This window comes from Trachemys scripta, chromosome 9 (genome assembly GCF_013100865.1).
Source record: "Trachemys scripta elegans isolate TJP31775 chromosome 9, CAS_Tse_1.0, whole genome shotgun sequence".
In the NCBI taxonomy this organism is placed as follows: domain Eukaryota; kingdom Metazoa; phylum Chordata; order Testudines; family Emydidae; genus Trachemys; species Trachemys scripta.
The window spans coordinates 40,965,436-40,987,918 of NC_048306.1; the positions used below are offsets into that span (position 1 = coordinate 40,965,436).

At 41.4% G+C, this 22,483-nt stretch overlaps 1 protein-coding gene across 1 annotated transcript in view; it reads right to left on the minus strand.

Annotated features, from left to right (window-relative positions):
• Positions 1–340: 340 nt before the first annotated feature.
• The window catches only part of LOC117882762 (H(+)/Cl(-) exchange transporter 5), a gene marked incomplete in the record, with an annotated part of 107,430 nt that continues 85,287 nt past the window's right edge, over positions 341–22,483 (minus strand). Inside the window, 10 exon segments of the mRNA XM_034781528.1 lie at positions 341–3,713; positions 4,442–4,658; positions 6,786–7,184; positions 9,710–9,896; positions 12,666–13,208; positions 14,711–14,791; positions 16,121–16,327; positions 16,891–17,013; positions 18,041–18,228; positions 20,606–20,705. Coding sequence (XP_034637419.1) covers positions 3,623–3,713; positions 4,442–4,658; positions 6,786–7,184; positions 9,710–9,896; positions 12,666–13,208; positions 14,711–14,791; positions 16,121–16,327; positions 16,891–17,013; positions 18,041–18,228; positions 20,606–20,705 — 2,136 coding nt within the window.

A 22,483-nucleotide genomic window follows, 5' to 3' on the forward strand; every position in this document is an offset into this window, starting at 1 on the left:
AGCTCTCTCAGCCTTCCATTAAAGGGGCACAGGGACTGCCATTTGCACAAACAACTTTTCATCCCAGTGCTTGACAGGAATGGGTGTGACAGAGGTATTAAACATTTTTAAAGTCAGCCTTGACTAAAAATGTCTTCTCTCAATTGTTAATGCTGCACTCATTTCTAGTCTCTTACCAGTTCTCCAGCCCTCACCAGAGTCCTCCCACAACACAGGGAGATTGATAAGAAAACGCGAACACACCCTCTTTATTGGGAAAAAAAAAATCTTTCAGGTCTTTTTACATCAGAAAGCAGAAAAAAAAGGGGGGGGGGCAAACTTTTCCTCTTCTTTGAAAGTCGTCTTTAAGTCCCTCCTACCACCATCTTCCTACATCATTTGCTCTGTACCATTATGATAAACCACCACCTTAGCCTTCCATCAATTTGGGGCTCTAAATACCCTGACCCATGAATTTTGGGAGGAATACCAAACTTTGTGTAAGGCCAACACAACCAGATCTTTTCCACTCCTTTTGTGATGCCATAGACCGTCCTCCACCCAGTTCTATCAATAGAATGCTTATCAAGCAGGGTCTCCCAGAACTGAGGATCCACTGCAGGCTGTACCACCCACATTGGGCAACCACATCAGCCTTTAGGAACCAAAAGGAATCTACTGCGTAATGCAGTGAGCAAACTTCCCCTAGGACGCCAGCTGGTGCAGTCTGCAATCCAAAGTAAACTCACCTAAGGTGGATGAAACGCTGCAAGATTCTAACAATCTGTCGGCTCACACCTTGTTCTTGTATGGATGCCAGGCAGATATTTCCTGCTGTTAAGTCCAAGAGCCCTTTAGTGCTATAAATTTTATTTAGTGAGCAGCATTTCAGCAAAACCCTTTCCTCTCCTTAACTTATCCTGGTTAGTTTTTATTACTCAACAGGTATACGCCTATGGCAGTGGGGGAAAAGAGAGACTGATGCCCATTCTCCTTGGAACATGAGCCAAGGCCGTGGTTGATACTGGACTAGCCCATTGCGATGTTCCATGCTGCTGTTTTTTCCTTCCATCTCCTCCCCGTGGCCCACCGTGTGCTTGAACAGCAGTTCCTTTTCCCACGTGACACGGGAACCCAACAGGTGAATCCATTTGAATACAACATACTGACAGGACTGGGCACTCTTACAAGCCATTTTAAACCCTCTCTAAATATGGAGGTCCAAATGATAACAGCTCTCAAAGAGACTAAATTAGGACCATGGTTGTGTGTATGTTTGAGAGCTTGAGTCTTCCACACCTAAGGAAATTACAAGAAATGTGAACGTAAAGCCATTTGTCTCTTCCTGGAATGGAAGTGTGAGAAGGGAACAAAGTTCTATGTTAGGAATATGGCATGGGGTACACGACATGACATTTGTTCCCCGGCTGAGATAGATTTGTTTGTTTGGTGCAGGCTTGATTATAATTTAGCCAAAAATAGTTTTTCATGGTGTTCTTTACAAACACTGGGCACGTAAAGCATTAGTTTGTTGAGGAATCAGGGACAGCACTTGGAAAGCAGGACAAAACAGTTGTTTCAAGCACAAACCGAGACTCCAAGCGCAACCCATTGATAGAGCTGAGGATAACAGAATTTAAAACCTACTTGTTCTGAATTGCAAACATTTTCCACTCCTCCTGTAAAAGAGGGAACAAACAGCTCTCTCCTGCTGAACAGGAAATGCTGAAGACAAAGTCAAGGCTTTTATTTTCCACGCAGAAGATACTGAATGTGGTGATAACATTCTGGTCGGCAGACTTGACTTCTATTCAATATGATTTGAGTAGCAGCTGCTGTTGTCTTGTTTGTTAGGATGCTGAAGCAGCGGTGACACCTGCCCACTGCTGGAGAGGCTTTGAAAATATTTGTTCTGTGCTTCAAACAGAAATCAGTTGATTTACACTGGAGTGAACTTTTAGAGCTCATGGAAGTCTGATTTATCCATAAAACTGGTTTATCAAAGGCAACCTAGATGGTGTAAACTTCCCACGTTGCCTCCTACTCTGAATGGACCTCGTCTAAGGATGAGGGGACTTCAGTCCCCAAGGTCCTTAGCCAAGACTGCCCCCAAAATGGCCAACTTGTGCTAAATGTAATGCCTGTTTTAATGGCCCAATAATTGCCCATCAGGAGCTAGACTAAGAACACAACTCATTTCTCATAGGCAGCTTGATAGTTGAGCTGCCAAAAGCAATGGCCAAGTATTTGGTGCACAGTCAATTTTGGCCACTTCCCTGAATTCAAATCGGTGAGTCAGAGGTGAATGGCAGCTCTGTATTCCATTGCTAATCCTTAGCCATGTCTATAAATTGATCTGGAGTGGGTGCTAAGATGAACAGGCTGGTTTCTGGTTGTATTTCTGTACTTGGAAAGCATCAGTAAACGGTCAAGTGATCTCATTAATTGACACCGATTCAATTTGCTAGAATCTGGGACAAACAGAATTGGAAAGGACCATCCAGGTTATAAATTATCCTGCTGGAGTGATCAGGAAGGGTTTTTTATTGCATAGTTGGTGGTAATAAAACAGACAGCAGCTGGAGAACGTGCATAAAGTGGCAGTGTTACTCATTCCCAGAGACAGGATTCCATCCTGAGTTTGGCACAGTAAAGGGCATGGAAAAAGGGAACAGAATATGCATACATGTAAACATTATGGATCTGGGAAACTCCAATAAAATAGACATACCCTTCAACATAAGACACTGCTGATTAAGAAAGAGGTCAGTTGTGCAATATCTGTAACATGATCAGGGATCATTTGGAAGGAGTGCAGTAAAACTTGGGCAATAACTCACCACTCTGTCTTAACCCTTTCATTGCTTATTAGAGAGGAGGAGAAATCCATGGTCTTAGCCAACTAGGGGAGAGTTGCAAGAATATAACCAGTGAGCCCTTCTGCTCTCCCTTTGGGTACTTTTAACGAGCAAATCAGAGGGTAACTTAATACATTCAGAGAAGTCTAAAATGAAGCTTCACTCTGATTAGAAGCAGAGCTTCCAAAACAAGTCCTCATTTAGCTGGACACTGCATGCAGGAATATGTAGATTTACCTTGGGTTCAAATACAGAACTCAAAAAGCCCCCTTAACATTTTGCTGATTGCTTTTAGAAACCTAAAAAAGATCAAATTTGTGTTTTCACCAAGCAGCTGTCTGGGAATTGTGGCCCTTAGTTATGATCATCTCTTTCTCAGGCATCTTAGTGCTGTGTGCAAAAGTCATCCTTCTCCTCCATGGCTTTTGAAGACTTAAAACTAGATTGTCTTTTCTTCCCCTCCCAACATTAGTTATCAAAGTTCAAATAAAATAAGGGAACAGATTTAATTCTGTAGCATTTTGCTTTTACTCCTTCATGGAATCTTTCCAATGCAACTTCACAAAAGCATTATAATAAAGTCTTTTCTTCTAAAGAGAAGATTAATTTCCACAGATTACGTAGTGCAATTGGTTATTTTGTAGAAAAAACATGATTATCTTCAGCTCCATACAGGAAAACTCTGAAGATAGCTCCAGTTTCTTAATAAAAATAGAAGAGAAAATCCCCGGTCTTTTATAAAGTTTCGTTTTTGTGTTAAACACCCAATACTTATTAGTCTGTTTTTAATTGAAGAGTATGGAATCTGGGTCTTGATTAGCCATCTGTGCAATGTGCTTTAATACATCCTTTTTGGTAATGATCCCAAGTAGTTTCCTGAAAAGTTAATTAACAGATTGTTAGCATATGAGCTCCTTTCCCTGATTTTCCTCCCACAATGACTCTACGACCCTGACTTCTCTGATGGCAATTCTAATCCATGATTATCATCAAATGTTTCCATGGCTCAGAATGCCAAGACTCTATGCAAAGTGTGGAATTTACATTTCTGATCAGACCACTGGTCAATCTGCTTTGGGTATCCTTATCTAAACAAGCAGAACTACAAATATTAGTCAACATTTTAATTCTTCCCCCACACCCATCTTCCACAGGTTTTTCTAAAAACATTCCATTTTGCATTCACCAAAGTGTCCTGAAGAGAACCAATGTCCTCGCACACACACCCCTCTGCCCTTCCTCCACACAGCTCAAGTGGAAGAAGACTGTGTCTCTAAGGTGTGTGATCTGACATGGTGCTGTGTCTAATGGCTTTAACCCCTCCCAAACAGCTTACTGCCTTTTCCAGCAAGGTCTATTGTTTTAACGCAACTTGTTGGTGAGCTACCTCTGCTTTTTACTTTTTCTATGCATTGAATTCTCTATTATATGGATGTAAAACTAGAATGACTCCAACTAAATCAATGGGGTTACTCTGGATTTACACCAGTTGAAAAGGAGAGAAGAATTTGGCTCCCTGAGATCAAGAAGCAATTTTTAATGCTTTGTATTCAGCGCTACCCTATTAGATTCCCAGCCCAAATTCCTCTATGCGGCGTTCTCACCCATTGTGAGTGACGAGGCACTGGCGCAGTCCCAGCTTGCGGAATATATCCACAACTATCTCCATGGGCGTTTGGTCTGTCACTGTGAATGGACTGAGGTCCAGGATGCTCCTGAGTTTGAGCATGGACGGGGAGCTCGGAGGCAGTGGAGGAGAGTGGTCAGTGAAATAAATAATTGAAGTGCTCACAATTCCATCCTGCTTCTTCCGGGCATTTTCTGAGTGAGAGACATTGTGGGTTATAAAGGGAAGACATGTAAAGCATAGGTTTTTCCTCCCTCTGTTTCCATTCACAAAACTTTAAAGAACCATTCCTTAATCTACACAAGCAAAGGAATAGCAGAGGCTCTCTCCCAAGCCATCTGTCCAGCCACCTGAGAGGGAGGGGTGAGGACACTGGACACCAACTCCCTTTTCTTCAGCTGAAGATATCCCAGCCCCTGGGGCACCATAATCATCCCTCTCCTGAACGCTACTTCAGCTCAGCACATTACATTCACAACAGAGTTTGGATGAACTTTTTGGTGCTCCCAGAGCAATTGCATCACCTTGTTGCTGCCAAGAAACCCACCTATAGAAGAGCATTTCTGGACATGACTAGAGGACAATACTGGGCACAGATCTGCTGCTCAGGAGACGTGAGAGAGGGATACTAGTTTGCCTTTATGTAGCACTAGTCATAAAAGGACCTTCAACCTACCCATCTAGACAGAACTTAAGATGGGCAAACTGAAGCATACAGGGGTATGCAACATGTTCAGTGCCCTTACCTGGCTACAGAACTGGGTCCCTTTCATATTTAGCAGAGAACAATATTCTATAGCAACTTAATAGATAGGGATCACTATGTATACTTGATTAGAAAGATGATTCCCCCCAGTCGTTGAAGACATGGCTCAGGTAAGGTACCCTCCACCTTTGTAAAGTTTACTTTAATGAGAGTAGCAGACTTCACCTCCCAACTACAACAGGCCAATCTGATACTAGCCATACCTACCACAGTGCCTGGATACCATTTAATTATCATTATTGCCTAAAATAATGAGGAAAGCGGCTGGTCTGACTTCCAAAACTCAGGATTCAGAATGGTGCCCAGCTTAAGCATTCGCCAATCAGATCAGGCAGACCGCTGGGAACTAATTCTTTTTTGTGAATCTTCAGAAAGCACGAATTACTCCACTGGAAAATCTCTGCACAGTCCTGACTAAATGAGACCATGTTGTATCCCAGTGCAGTCAGGCCCAAGGAAGGAAATCATTAAGCTGTAATGTACCTTTCCTGCATTTCCTTCCCTCCCATTGTCAATGGCTGAAATATTTAGTAAGATACATATCAAGAGCAAGCATTCCCATACTGAGAGACAGTGAGTGAAGTCTGTACTTCATACAGCCTGCAGATTCCCACCAAAATCAACAAGTGTTTTTTGTGCACTACAGAGTCTCTCACTAACACGAGCATGAACAGGGCTGGTTCACACAGATCTGGGTCCCTCCTTACAAGCTACATTAGGGGTCTCACAAGAACGTTTGCTCTGCCTGCTCAAACTCCTCTGCCATGCCAGGCAAAAGGATTCCATTCCACAGAGCGCACCAACAGGTAGTATGCCCAGAGACAGTGCCTGTGTTCATGAAGTTGAGGACAGAGTAGGTGGGGAGTTCCTGATAAGCAGGAAGGTAAGGGGAATTTGCAACATGTCCCAGACAGTGCTGTGATGAAGGAGGTATAATCCTTATTTCTCAAGCTCTGGTCAACGCAAAGCTGCTCATACTGCCCACCAAGTGGCACTGAAACATGACACGCAAATAGCACACTAGCCTTTCAACCTGTCCCTTGTGGAGTGGAGGTTGATGGGAACCCCGTGACTTTGATCCTCCATCTGCAGGTTTGGCAGCACCATCTCAAGTGGCCGTGGATGAAACACTAACAAGTTGGTATAAGGCAACAGCCAGACCCACTCTTTCAAGTGCATCTCGGGTTTTGTTTTTAAGTGCACAGAACCAACAATACTCCAACCACATTGAAGCTTAGCTGCAGAAAGTGTCTTTCAAAAATAAGTCAGCCAATAAAATAAAATATTTTTAGTTTCTGCTGGGCCAAAGCCTTATTCTCCCTGGCAGTGCTCTTGCTGCATTGATTTAGTCAAACACACACGCTGAGTAGCACTTTGCACACCAAGGCTCGGGGTGATGGAAGTTACATGCCCTGATCACAGGCATTGCATAATGGCAACGTTCACTGAAGCTTACATCTACAGCACTCTATTTAACAAGTTGTAACCGGTGACATTTAGAGGTCTCTGACTGCAACGCTTTTATCCACATTGCATTCCTCCTTGGTTCTCTTACCAATTGAAATGATGACATCTCGCCGGAGGACAAATCCGACCAGCCTCTGGGACTCCCGGGACACCACCACCGGATAGCCGCTGTAAGTGGTTTCATTGATTATGGCCTCTACATCCTCTACCGTCATGCTGTCTTGTGTGAGGACAGTCAGAACAGGGTCATTCCGGCGGGGCCTCATTACGTCCATGGCGAGAGTCTTGTGCGAGAACTCCTCCTTGGCTTCTAGGAAGGGGTAGCCATTGAGACGAATATGGGCATCATAGATGCCCTCCCGTCCAATTGCATCTGCCACCCACTTGCTAGTCATGGCTGCGGCCATTAGAGGAACAATGTATTCCAGTCCACCAGTAAGCTCAAACATAATAACCACCAGCGACACAGTCATACGGGTTACTCCACCTGCAAAGCAGAACACAAGTCTCAGAGTTTGACACACTCCTAGGGATTCCCAACAAGAGCTCCCTTGTTTCTGATGTGCAATGTAGGCATACTACACTAAAGTCAGCTCTGCTATCATGAGGATGTAGCAGATGGACATCCCTAGTCTTCACATTCTACGGACAGGCAGGACATCATTTTCAAGGTTACACTGTAAAACAAATGTGAATATAGGTAAATGTTACTTAATTACAAAATGTCCATGCTTTACAGCAGGTTGGTTATACGTTTTAGTCTGGATTACAGGAGTCATTAAATTTGTTTTGGATAGATCTGCTTCTCAGTGTCACTTACATTCCATGAAGCCAGGAGCCAGAGTTGTTTCTTTGACTCTCCCATAGTACACAGAAGTAGCCTCAAGGAACCACACACATTCATATCAGCTGGTCGGGCATACTTCCGATCTGGACTGTTGCCTCATGTTTTTGTGGCCAGAATCATGCAATTCAGTGGGTCTGCTATCATGAAGAACTAACAGAACCTCTGAAATGTGTCTGATATTTACATTGGTTTAGTAAATTATTTCCTTTGACAGTTCAGATTTACATTTATCAATTTCCCAGTAAGCAGGAACTGAGAACCATTAGTTAGTAATAAATACACATGCATCTACACACTAATATATTTTTATATATAAAAATAAAATACCAACTGGTGTTTCTTAGTCCCAGCTTGCTGGAAAGTTGTTCATTGTTCCTTGACAAGAGTTCACACACATGCAGAGTACAGATCTAAAACACCTCAACCACAAGGATAGATAACTGTTTATGATCCATTTCTTTCTTTCAGGCTGGTGTACCGCCAAGCCAGGTGGCATTCTGACTCTGTCATTGTTGCCATCTTCAGTTCCTTGGACGGCCATGGGAGGATACAAATGGTTTTTTAACTGCTTTGGTTTAGCTACACACAGGCATTTTGAACATTGGGAAATACATACACATCGGTTTCAAAGCAAAATAAATAAAAAACAAACATTCAGAAGAGCCTGAATGACTTAAGCTCCTAAGTCACCTTTGAAAATGGCACTTAAGCTCCTTTGAAAATTTTACCCAAAAAAGCTGCCTTCTTGAGTTCTGAGTCCCCATAGCTACTTCTAAAGCTTTGATTTTTTACTTTTACAATAATATGGGAGTTTTTCCTCCAGTAACAGTCTTCTGCTTTAAGTGACATCCCCACTTCAGCATTTGTCCACCAGTGACAAAGACCATTAAAAACAACCATGTTTATTTAACGCTATTGCTTATTACAACATATGGAGTACTCTGCCAACAACAGTGGAAGTGACTGACTGATCTACTTCCAAGAAGATTGATAATGTTCTAAAATAGCATGTTTACATGCCTCCTATTTTACACAGCATCTCCAAAGCCAGGAAGTATTTTAGATTTCAATAAATGCATTACTCCTTTTTCCTAACAGAACCCCAACACCAGAACAATGGTCCCCAAACTGTGGGGCGTACCCCCTTAAGGGGGTGCAAAGGAATGTTGGGGAGCACGGCAGGGCCCAGGCCAGGCCCCACAGTGGGGTGGGAAGGGAGCGCCACCCAACTCTGCTCTGCCCTCTGCTCTGTTCCAGCCTCAGATCCGCCCACAGTTCTGCTCCCGGCCCTAGACCTGCCCCCAGGTGCAGCCCCAGCCTTGGCCCCGGCTCCCAGCCCAGCCACGGCTCCAGCCCCAGCGTCAGCCAATGGCCCCAACTGTGGCCTCAGCCGCAGATCCGGCCTCAACTGTGGTCCTGCTTTCAGCCCTGGCTCCCGGAGGGGGGAAAGGGTGCAACGTAAAAAGTTTGGGGGCCACTGGGCTAAAAGTAAGTATTCTGAGTTTTCAGACATGTGTGCTCTCTGAAAACAGCAGCAGCAGGACCGAGATAAATCTAAACTTCCAGGGTTTGCTCCACTACTTCCACTTGGATGCATTAACTGAAGTTGGTGTGACTTGTGATGAAAACCAAAGACACAACAGATCTTTGGAAAGCATAAGGCACATTGCAGCCAATTAGTTTGGGAATTGTGTCCCAGGGTAGAACCCAGTCAGATATACTCCTACTTCATAAAAGGGATTTTTGTTAAATGGATGAAATACTCCCCAAACCCCACAACAGAGTACATGAAACAAGAATTGTACCATGAAGCAGAAAGGCTGACAGAAGGACTGAAAGCCTAGAAAAAGGCTTAAAATCAATTAGGTTGACCAGGGATTTAAGTATTTACTCAGGAAATTCCCACTCAAGTGTTTCATCTAATTTCCAAGGACATCCTAGTGCAGATTAGACCAGGCAGAAATATGATCAATACATTACGCATTACAAAGTACATTTTCAAAGAGCTTCCTCTCTCTAGATAAAAGCAGTTTCAAAGTCCGCAAAACTAGTAGCATTTCGCACAAAATAATTTCTCTGTAACTCCGAAGGCAGCTATGTAGATAACTGACAAAGTATCACACTAAGTTTTGGCTTTAAACTAGCACTAAATATTTATTGCTTACCTAGACATGCTGCAGCACCAACCATTGCATAAAGGCCAGGAGTGATGCAATCAGCCCCTTGACTGCACCAGCCACTGAAGATAGTCCAGTCATGGTGATAATAAGCCAGCTGCTCCATTCCTACACCTAGTAGTCTGCCTACTATGGCACCAACCGCCATGCTGGGAATGAAGAGACCCGAAGGGACCTACCAAAAAAATCCAACACATTAGTATAAGGTAAAGGCATATTTGCAACAGTATGTCAACAACATACACGGATGGTAACAGACAGAAGTTGAACACAGAATCAGTTTGGCAATCATCGTCAACTATGATTGTTGGCGATAATCGTTAAACTATGTACTGATTTGCTCCCTGCAGAGGGAAGGATACATACTGTACTGACACTGCTAGGACGTCCTGAATGAACAGGTAAAATACAATGTCTACGGTGCCTGCCTGGATAATGCAGTTTTTATTGTAACATTCATTCTCAGCTCCCTATGTAATCAACTGTACTTACCTGTCACTCACACCTGAAACCGTGCAAGAGCTCTGCTGTAAAGAACCTTGCTTTAGCCTGAGAAGCCGACAACTGATCATTTCAGGAAACGCAGAAGAACTGAATGAAACAGACACCGTGCTTTACAATATCACCCCCAGCCCCCGCCCCATTTAAAGGAAAGACATGGGGGTATTCAACATCCCAGAGGAAGGTTTAGGTACCACACACTGCCCCCTTTCCTGTCTTACACATTTTCATGGGAGTGCAAACTAATTGTGGAAGCGTATGCTAGGCTCAAATCTTAAGCCATGTACATTGTTTATGATAACTCTATGGTGACAGCACCAAAACACAACTGCAGATTGAAAAGGACATCTTATTTTGAGGCAAGGTTTTCCAGAGCCAGTCTTCATTTCTTTGTTGGGGTTTACTTACACTATGGTGGATTATACCTGCATACATAAAGTACCCCCCTACACCCAGGATTTGTTACCATACATACCTGGTTACTGTTGCTTTAATAAGTTTCTAATAAGTCACTGTCCTCTGAGAATAACAAAATAGCTATATACACAATATATATTAGTGTTCCCCTATGCCTATCCAGCTGGACAACTGCTGTGTGTTGTCAAATGCGAAACACCCGAACGCAGTGAAAATTCCATCCCTAAAAATAGAAAAATCCCTCTCCCCAGCATGAAAAAAATCTAACTGAGCTTTGCCACAGTGGTCCCCAGAATAAGGTCTTACAGGGACCATTAGTGATTCTCACAGCCATATTCACATCATTTACTCTGACATGATTTGGCTTATAAAGTACAAAGTGCTTTCAGTTAAACTATCAGACTAGCTGAAAGCATCGCATCCTTTTTCTCATACATTTGAACACTGTCCACTGTAGCAAAGGACCACTTCACTGTAACATTAAAGGGGAAGTTGTTTTGCATATATTTAGTGATTCTTAGGTTTGCCTTTAGTAGAATTAGATGATCAGTCACTTTTCAAATACTGGGAAAAAGAACCTTAGTTTGCAGTCCTACAGCCAGCATCTCAAATTCCCCCCCTTCAGTTTCTTATGAGGAAGCCTCCAAGTGCATTATAATTTTAGTGGCTCAAAAGGTTGCTAATGAATAAGCATGAAAGGGTCTCACATCTGATACTCTATGATAATAAAAGCTTTTTTTTTTTTTTAAATAATGAAAATAGCTCACAACCAGTGTCAAAGCAAATCATGTCCAAAGGAGGGTATTTCAAATTAACTATCTTAAGCAATGACCATTTAAAATAACTCAAGCTGAAAAAAATTCCCAGGGGCTACATTTTTATAAGAGTGCACTTTGATTCTGCCTGCAAAAAATGCAGAAGCTGGAAGGATGTGAGAAATTAAGTTGCGATTGTGCATACAATTAACTTAATGTTTTAAACATGCAACTTCACTCTCAAGTTCTAGCCTAAGCCTCCAAAACCAAGACAATTCAGAACTGTGCTTGTTGCTCCATTTTAAAGTAATCTCAAGTGTGGTGTGGTGGAGGTGGAGATGCTGTGTGAATACTATGTAGCCTGGTCAGTGAGGTGAGACTGTTGTACATTGGGTTATAAGACTTATACGCTTAATAGAGGCTATGGATAAAACAAGTAGGAAAACAACCCAATGGATCTAGATAAGCAGCCTCCCAGCAAACACTGGGGGCAATTACAAGACGGTAGCATACTTCTAGGGTGAAGTATTTTGAACTATTTTGCCAGGCTGGGAGCCTATAGGTCAAAAAGAAAACCTTTTCAGGAGAAGATGGGTCAACTGTCAGGAGCTGTCAAGAAGACAGGCTGGCACAGGGAAAGACTCTGCAGAGGAGTCTGAAGGTGCTGAGGCCTTCCCCCCAGATCCAGGGAAACGGTAAGCCACAGGGAAAGGCTGGCATGCATATACACTGGGTTATTGCTTTTGAGATCTGTTTTCTCTGAAATGCCTTTGCTTTGAAAAGGCTGCCTGGTTACCGGTTATCACTTGCTCCTGGGGGAAAGAGATCCACAGGCACTGAAGAGAAGTCAGGCCTGCTGTGATGATCACAGGTGACTGCAGGCAAGGCCTGGTTTGAAAGAATCACATGATCCTTCTAAAGACAGGTGATGGCACACAGCCTGAGAGGGATGCACTCAAAGAAAACAGCAGGGGTGAGAGATGCACTTAGCCCAGTAATTGTGACAGTGGAGTGTGGCAAAACACTGCTAAGAGTAACACTGCTAACTACCAATAACTGGGCACAATTAGAGGAGTTTAGAATGGGGGTAAAATTTGCAAGAGCATATTAGTCACTTTGCATGAGGTCATCCCACTGAAAGTCCATGAGATGTAGGCTATTAAGTGATTAAGGCTCATTTGAAAATTACTACACTTGATTCTTAACATTTAGAAAGACTGACATGGATTTGAACCTTTCTACCTGCATATCATTTTACACATCATTCTCACCTTCATGCCAAAAGTGAATATGGTGATGAAGACTTTTAGGATAAGGGCCAAAGCCAGCTGCCACATAGCTGTGTAGACTCCTGGGCCAGCGGCTCGGTCCGGCAGATCATCCCCTGTGGTGCTGTTGAAGTCATTCACGTACTCGCAGAGCTTGGAGAAATCCAGGAGCCCACAGTCATTGAACAGCTCAGAAATCAGCTCACTGGTGCTCATACGGGTATACTCGTTGGGGAAAGCCAGAACAGCCGTGATGGCAGTCACAACAAGCACTTCCAGCACAGGATACTTGCCAAGTTTGGTTGTCTTACGTCTTCTGCACCAGGCAATGTTGCTGCGAATAAAGAAAGATCCCCAAAGACCACCAAAGATTCCCAAAAGGATGAATGGCACAAGCTCCAGAAGATGCCAAGGTGTGTGAAACTCCACATAAAACAAAACCAGACGGCTGTTTCCAAAAGGGTTGATGGAGCGCAGGGTGAACGCTGCTACCAGGGCGGCAAAGAAAGATCTCCACAAAGTCTTGAGGGGAAAATAATAACTCACCTAAAAAGGGGGAAAAGGCAGATTCAGTCATTTATTGTAAACTGACATTAATTACTGTCCAATAAGAGCTACCGTTGTATAAAGTAGGGTTAAGGACTCTAATGTAAAAGGTTGGTGCGAGATTCCTTACCTATCACACAGTACTGTTTATATAAACAGTAATGTTATACTCAACGAATTACACACATGCATAGAGTAGTCTTTATACTAGTGTTTGCATACTGTACGCTAAAGAAATTGTTTTACTCAATTTACAACCACCAAGCATTCTAAAACTTAAAAAAATTGACTATTTAAAATTCCAAATTTGCCTAGTAATAAGCCATGGAACAGTCAAGCTACTGCTTCATTCAAAAGGAACACCCTTTTATATAGTAAAGTGAATGGCATAGTAACCCTGAGCGCACCATGTGTGTACCCTACTGATACTATCCATTGGAGACTTCAGACTACTTCCACATTTTGGGATTAAGTCATAGGATTTCCAAGCTGTATTTACAATGAACACATGTTAATGGAAGATTATTTCAGAGATGCTAGGCAGAATGGAGAATTCTTTCCAAAACATGGTATATGGTTCTGGGCTTGAAAATATAAAGGTGGCAATGCTTTTTATTTAGTAAGGGGGAAAGGGGCATCTAGATGGCCTCACTGATTAATACCTATGTCTTATACCAGGTACCCAGGCCTGATCTTGAGTTCCATTCTTGATTGGTCACATGGAAGATGAGTTTTGTGGTCAATCTGATCATATGTGGGCATTTGCTGCATAGAAAGCCATCCCCAGCAGGGTAAGTGAATATTACTTTGAGAATGTTGTGGTACAACCTGCTGACAGCTGGAGCTGAATGACTGGTTACATATCACTGATTAGTTTGGCATGCTGCATCAGAGCTGAGCTGTAAGATAGCTGCTAGAGTGGCTACCACGATCTTACCACTCAGAACAGGGATGAGAGGATTGCTAATCGTAACATTAAATTCTTAAAAAGGTAGCAATGATCTATTCCATTTATGTGGCTTGTGACCCCTCCAAAACTCAACTAAATTAAAAGTCTCCTTGGAGAGAACCAAGACTGGATTATCAAGGTGGATACAGATTAGGATTGAGGTACACGGTCATCTTTTTAGGGAGAGGTGGGGGGCAGGGGAGTAGTGCAAGACAGAGTTTTGGAAACAAGACTATGAAAACTGGGGGGTCACTAGTTAGTACTAGTGCAATGGCACAGCTGTGTGGGGGAATTATCAGTATTGCTGTAAAAATAAAGACATTAATTCACATCCTTCAGCAGTAAACCTTTCAAGACTCGAAGCATTCAGCTGACACTCACAAGCATTTCTGTTGCTTAGCTCACTCTTCTAAATACTCCAAATGATAGTTAATTGTGCATGCTTCCTCTGCATCAAAACAGCCATGGAGGGGATTGAAATCTGCATGTTTAAAGCAGTTAGTATGTGTGCAACAAAATAACATGCCAGGAGTAAATACAAAGTTTAGATTACCTCTTCCAGACTAAACAATACCCCTCCAATTGGTGCACCAAAAGCTACGGACACGCCAGCAGCTGCAGCAGCTGACAAAACCTAAATCAAGAGGTTAGAAGTCAGACATGGACAATAGTTCTATTACTCCTTTGTTCAAGTAGGTACATTTTGTACAACTCAGATTTCTATTGTATAGCTCACCTAACATCTGAATTGATTTAAAATATAACCACAGTAAACAGGTGAAATGACCTAAATAAACTGGAGATTATTCCGTAATTTACTACAAAATGTTATCATTAACATTTAAACAGCTCTCTAGTCTCAAACTTGGTAATATCAATATAGTTTACAATTACCTCCTTCCTCAGATTTCATGTTCTATATTTGTCTTGGAAAAAGGTTCAGTACAAAGTCACAATCGCATCTCAATAGCATAAACACAAAAAGGTATTTTCTTGTTAATTCTACAATCAACAATCATGTGGCTATCTGTATTCCTTACACCTTTTATCCAGTTTCCTAGAAATAATTAATTCATGAAATTCTAAACAAGAGACTGCATGGAGTCATTCATGATACTTAAATTGTGTCTTAAAATAGTGTTGTATTTATGGTTGCCAAAAGATAATACAGACAAGGCGATACTAGGATCTCAGTCATCACTTTCCAAGAGTTGCCATAAAATGTCATAGGATGTTATGATAACATTTTGTAGTAACTTATGGAATATATCTTCAATTGATTTAGGTCAGTTCATCTGTTTACTGTGGTCATATTTTAAATCAATTCAGATGTTAGAATTCTCTCCTGAACTAGTTAGGCTCTTATCATGCACCCATCTCCATTGAATGTCAGATGGCCGAATACCTCAGCCTGTACTTAGGTTGAGTAGTGTTTACTCTTATCCAAGTCCACAGAACATTACTTGTGCAAGTACTATAACTCAAGGGCTGCAGAACTGTCAAATCAAATCAAAGCAAGTTTATATCACTTGCTAATATTTATCTCACAAACCAAAAAAATCCCTACCCTATGTACATTGTGGAAAAGTATCATTTCCTTGTAGAAATATTTTCACAAGGGAAGCCAAACAAATATTTTTTGCTCCAAATAAGTGTTGCGTTAGATTAAGAAGTTGGTGCTAGATTCCTTACCTATCAGACAGTGTATGTATGTATCTATATATAAACAGCAATATTATACTCAACACATTACACATGCACAGAGTAGCCTTCATACTAGTATGTTTGCATACTGTATGCTAAAGATAAACTGTTTTACTCAATGATCTGCAGAACCACCATTCTAAAATTGGCTACTTATATTCCAAATTGGTCTAGAAATAGTAGTAAGCCATTCAGCACCTAGTGCAAAGCCCCACAAAGCCCAGCAGTTTTTAACAAGGTTACAGCATCTTTGTTTTACCTCTCTGCGCTTGGCCTCATTTTTCCTGTATTTGGTGAAAAGGTGACACAAGATGTTTCCACAACAGCAAGCTACATGCACCAAAGGGCCCTCTTTCCCCAAACTTAAGCCAGACGATACCGCCAACACCAAGGTAACAGTTTTGATTATCAGGGTCCACTTGCCCAAATAGCCTCTAATGATGAAACCACTCAAGATCGTTTTGATCTGAAAGTCAAAGCAAAGTTTTACAGCCTTTCATTCAAACATTTGGTCTGCAAATTGACTAGATCTCTATTTTATCAGAGGCCCACTATGCTGTCAAGGACTTTGTTTTACAGCTTTATTAAACACTTTATAGTTGCTAAACAGTTTATTTCTTTCATATTTTCACTGAAAGTGAAACAAAGTTAACTGTTTGGTCACTGACACCAGCTAATCTCTGCTGAGCTGCTGGCTGGCATACACTAAGTGCTATACAAACAGTAGTGTTTAACTTCTGTGACGACATGCTGATGGGAAAGGTGCTTTTTAAAATATTTTTGCAGTCATTACTTGGAGACATGTGAGACTAGTTATATTTGAACACTGCAATTTGAAATGAAGCAAAAAGTTAGACCATTCTGTTTTCTAGTTTTACATTTTTAAAAAGTGCAATTTTCCTTAAATTTCCATGGTATTGTCATCTTTTGATGAACAATTACATCCCTCTATCCCAGAAGCAACCTTAGGCCAAATGATGGGAAATATTTCAGATTGCTTTGTTTGAGGAAAGTGACAGTCAGACTCACCTCTGGGATTCCTGAGCCACAAGCATAAGGTGCAAATCCCCTGACCAGCAACACTGCAAGGAGAGAGAATACCAGGGCCCAGAGAACATACATGAAGTAATTGAGAATGTATGCAAATGCCCCCTGAAATGGAGAAAAAAAATTGCTGTCACCCTCAATCAAAATCACATTATCTATTAAATATTTAGAGAGATTGACGGGGAAGAAGGGAAGCATGTAGAATTTGTGTTTTATACGGGTGACCACTTAGTAAGGGGCAAGCCAATGGATATCTTGTGAGCATACAGGACGTTGGCTAATAAGTGGACCATGTGGCTTTAAGGACAGGCTTAACATAGGATAAAGATCTACACCACCATCTGAACAAATATGAATATTCTACTTAATTAGACACACTGGTACAGAACACAAGCTCTTAATCCTGTTCTCCCCCAAAAAAACCCAAAAAACAGTAAATTCTGCATTGCTCTCAAAAGATTTAAACTATGCAAAAAACCCTTCGCAAGGCTAAGATCTCAAACGTGTGTTAGCACACAGATACCTTTACACAATGTAATAAGCTTTCAGCTTCCCTCACTGGATAGAACATAAACATAACTAGGTTTGGAAGGATTCGATTTTTATTGGCAAATGTCGGTAAACATCAATTTCACTATATGCACACAAACTGACAAAATATTTCTATCAATAATCATCAAAATGTACAGATAGGCAAAGAAATACTACTTGAGAAGTTTGATCTGAGGATATTTACTTCATATATTTTGCCATTTGATTTTGAAAATTTGCGTCTCAACAATTAGCGAGCTTTAAGTTTTGAATCTGTCACGAAATAATTGTCTGACATCCAATTGTCTGACATACCCCATAATTTTACACAACTGAAAATTTTAAAAATGCTTAAAAATAAACACTGATATTATCCATCAAAATTATAAAAAAAAATATTTAAAAAATCGAAGTTGCCAAGCCTAAATATAAAGTAGTGAAGTTATTTTTATTCATACAACTGAAAGATGCCAGCATGGGATGCTAAGCCTGATGGACACTTCAGGCTCGAAGTATGCTTGCTTTACAGCAATGAACCCTGTGACTAAGTAAATGTGCAAAAAACAGACCAGCAACAGAATCAATTCTTTTTGCACCTCACCTCTCCATGGCCAATTATAAGCTGTGACCAGCTCTCCCACTCTGGGCACTTATCCCTATCCTCAAAAGTTGTCTCATTGGAGTTCCAGCAGCAGTGTTCATGGTTAAACCAGAAGCCTGACAGACACAGCCCTTCTTTCAAATCTGTCATCCAGTGGGCAGAGATGTCTATCAGACCAGCTAGAGAACCTAATGTGAAAACAAAGATAAAAAGTTAGGAATTATCTCAGACTGCTGGAATCTCCTGAATGTTACATCTCCTGTGGCATTCTGGCACATTTACCATAGGGCCAAACACTACCCTTGCAGTACTTATGTACACCTCTACCCCGATATAACGTGACCTGATATGACACGAATTCGGATATAATGCGGTAAAGCAGCGCTCCAGGGGAGCGGGGCTGCGCATTCCGGTGGATCAAAGCAAGTTTGATATAACGCAGTTTCACCTATAATGCGGTAAGATTTTTTGGCTCCCAAGGACAGCGTTATATAGGGATAGAGGTGTACATACAATTTACGTTTGTTCTTTAAAGAGCTAAAGAGAAGATTCACCTATGGATGTTTTTAAATGTGTGTGGGAGAAAAGTGCCCCAATATTTCAACATTTGACAGACAAAAATTGCACCAAGTCCCACCCCAGGCATCAGAACATAATTCATTTTGGTTAGCAGGTAAGTTTTTCCAACATCAATATGGTGTGGCAGATAATTTTTGAGGTACAGAAGAGGTAAGATCACATTTATGGAGCGCCTAAACAAAAAAGGTCTCGTGCTCTCTACAGCACTTAAGCACTAAATCTACAGTTATACTAACAACATTGACTCTGGGGCATGAGCAATGTAGGACTTGAAATAAACCATTTCCAATAGCCACTAGAAACCAAGAAAGTCACAGGCATGTGCCAAATTGAAATAGGAGAAAGTTGGTAAGAAAACAAGGTCTATGTTTTGGGGGTGATATTCCCATGATCCCTAACATCCTTAGAATAGATGCCTTCAGATGAGTTGTCCCCCACTTCCAAGACTGCAGGAAACATCACATGTTTAATTACCAAGGCGTGACCAGGAATGGAGTCAACCTGATCTATAATCAGTAAGTCTGGGTACAATATATTCCAGAGGTCATGCCAGATGTTTAGCAATACTCTTCCAACGCACATTAATGAAAAAGGGCCACAACAAAGTATAATTTCCATGTGTCAATAAGCAAATTATCTATGTAAATATGAATATATCCGCATCATTTATTGTAAGAGCTTAGCTGCTGCCTATTGATTTATCACTGCTCCATTGGCTCCAGTTGCTTCTGATGTAGTTTAAAGCTATCTGCAAATCTGTCTCTCTGAAAGGTCTGGAGTACTTGTGGCACCTTAGAGACTAACAAATTTATTTGAGCATAAGCTTTCGTGGGCTACAGCCCACTTCATCGGATGCATAGAATGGAACATATAGCAAGGAGATGTATATACATACACAGAACATGAAAAGGTGTGGGTTGTCCTACCCATTCTAAGAGGCTAATTAATTAAGATGAGCTATTCTCAGCAGGAGAGAAAAAAACTATTGAAGTGATAATCAAGATAGCCCATTTCAGACACTTTGACAAGAAGGCGTGAGGATACTTAACATGAGGAAATATTCAATGTGTGTAATGGCTCAGCCATTCCCAGTCTCTATTCAAATCTGAGTTGATCCATACATTGAATCTATTTCCCCATGTTAAGTATCCTCACACTTTCTTGTCAAAGTGTCTGAAATGGGCTATCTTGATTATCACTTCAATAGTTTTTTTCTCTCCTGCTGATTATAGCTCATCTTAATTAATTAGCCTCTTAGAGTGAGTAGACAACCCCCACCTTTTCATGGTCTGTGTATGTATATACACATCTCCTTGCTATATGTTCCATTCTATGCATCCGATGAAGTGGGCTGTAGCCCACGAATGCTTATGCTCAAATAAATTTGTTAGTCTCTGAGGTGCCACAAGTACTCCTGTTCTTTTTGCGGATACAGACTAACATGGCTGCTACTCAAATCTGAAAAGGTCTGGTAACTGGCTACCTGAGAGCACCTCCCGCTCACCTTTATCCGATTGCAGCAATTAAAAATGAGTAAAAAAATCTCCTGCTGTCAGTCCCTGGAGTTGGCCTCTCCAGTACTGACAGAAGAACTCGGGGCCCCAAACTTTGGAACTTGCTCCCTTTGGCTGCTGGCCAGAGCCATTCTTTGGTGACTGACAGGGTATGATGAAGATGAGATGTTTCTCTTTGATTTAGCATTTTCTCCTTGTTGGGCTGAGTCCTCTATTTGCAGTGGTAACAGCAGACAGTGTATGCCCAGTAAGGGGAATTCTAGCTTGTCTGATTTTTGTATCATGACACACAGGCACTATGGCTGCAAGTGCTTAAATATAATTTCATATTCCACTCTAAAACCATGTAAGCAGAAATGGCAGCACTCATCTCTGGACCAGAACGTCACACAAGAGTGTGGGTTAGGATGAATCAATGCAGACACTATAGTGCAGGACTGGGAATTCATTTTAAACGGTACTGTCTTCTTACCTGCTAACAGTCCTATGAGGAGCATCAACAGCCAACCAGAGAAGGCATCGCTCACGCTGTGAATCAAAGCCCATGTTGACTCTTTACTTTTACTAGCAATCTGGAGGAAAGGTTTAAAAAGGCAGACATTAAACATTCTTTAGCAGACACAGACAGATCTATTTCAGAAGCAGATGTTTTTAATTAATCCTAGAAAAATACTAATAGTAACGTTAGGGTTTGAGTTTCTCCCACCAGTACAAAAAATTCAGAGTTAAGATTCAAACTCTATCCTTTAATCACGTGATTTTACCCAGGAAATGCAGGGTTTCCAGAATCAAAACATCCAGTATTGTAAGCAATGCATTACGCAGAATAGGTCCGAAAGCGTGAATCAAGGACAATTAAGCTTCCCCAAACCAGGAAAATCAAAGAAAAGATTAAATCAAACTTTCACCTTAAATGTCTTTTCCCATTTAAACGCACAAACTTGCATGTTATTCTTTAGTTCTCTCAAACCCAGTATTTTTACTATTAATAGGACTGTTGTCCTGAGCAATTTGTGGAAACAGAACTACCTTCAGAGCATTCCATGTCCATCTGTCATCATGCCATGCACCCTCAATTAGTATACTAATTCCTAGATAGATACATATTTTTCAGCAAGGTACAAATGCTTAATGTGTTCAATCTAGTCCCTTGACCAGGGGAGGAATGACAGAGGCTGGGCATTACTTTGAGCACTCAAGTAGACTCTGATCTGTGATAAGCTCAATTCCTGAGATTGTCAAGATCTTGCATGTGTGTGTAACTCCCCGTTAATGGAAAGGTTATTTCAACGCGGCTTTTCGGGCCAGACATCTTGGTTCAGAGGTATTCAACTGTTCCGAGGTGGTCTCTTAATGCTTATATGCAATTCTGAGTCTCAAGATCAAGGTTGATAACTTCTTCTAAGGCTCTGCCCTATAAAGTTTACCTAACATGAAAGACTGTTTTAAGTTTGTTCATCTTACTTCTCTTGAAGGCTGTATGAAAGGATCAAATGGGGGCTATTGAGCGCACTAACAATTCTGATGCAAATCCCAGTACATAGTTCATTATTCGTCCTGGGTAAAAGACCCATTGGCCAGACAACAAATCCCCATTAACTGGAATAAAAAAGGTTAGCAGACACCTTTCTGGCTGAAGGATTTTAATTACTTGTTTCTTTAGATTTTGCCTTTGAGCAGCAAAAGCCAGATTGTTTGTGAGCATAGCTACTACTGACGCAGTGAGGCTGGCGGAGGGAGTTTTTGGAAAGGATAAATTATCTGCTGTAGGTTTCTTTTTACGGTTGCAATCTGATCTTTTTGGCCAGTTAGTAATTTTTGGTTTGACCTGGTCTGAAGTTGTTTATACAGAGGAGGTAGCATTATTAGCAGCGTGTCTGGGCATTTCTCAACGAGGCTATTCATGCCAATCACCGGTTTTTCATTTTCTTTTCTATGCAATCCCTTTGGTTTAGTTCCCATCAAAGATAGCGATGAAGGAGCTGTGGGGGTGGGAGGAATCGTGCTTGTAGCATCTACACAGCCATTTACAGGGTCTTTGAGTACTTGTTAATCTTTCGTGATGCCCAGACTATCCCAAAGAGGGTCACCTTTCCTGTGCTGACTGGCAGTCATAGATTTGGGTACTCCTCACTTGTTAAGACAGAGGCTACTGTGTCATGCTCAATGTAACTTTCAAAAGAATACTTTTGCAAACAGTTACATTTAATAAGTTTAGGCCAGTCACTGCCCTATAAAAAGCTTGCCAACAAGTGTCTTATGATACAGGAGCATGTCAGTAAGCTTAATTCCCCATTTAAGGCACCCTCTGCCATTCTAAACCAATTCCTTCACCACTCATAGCCAGAAA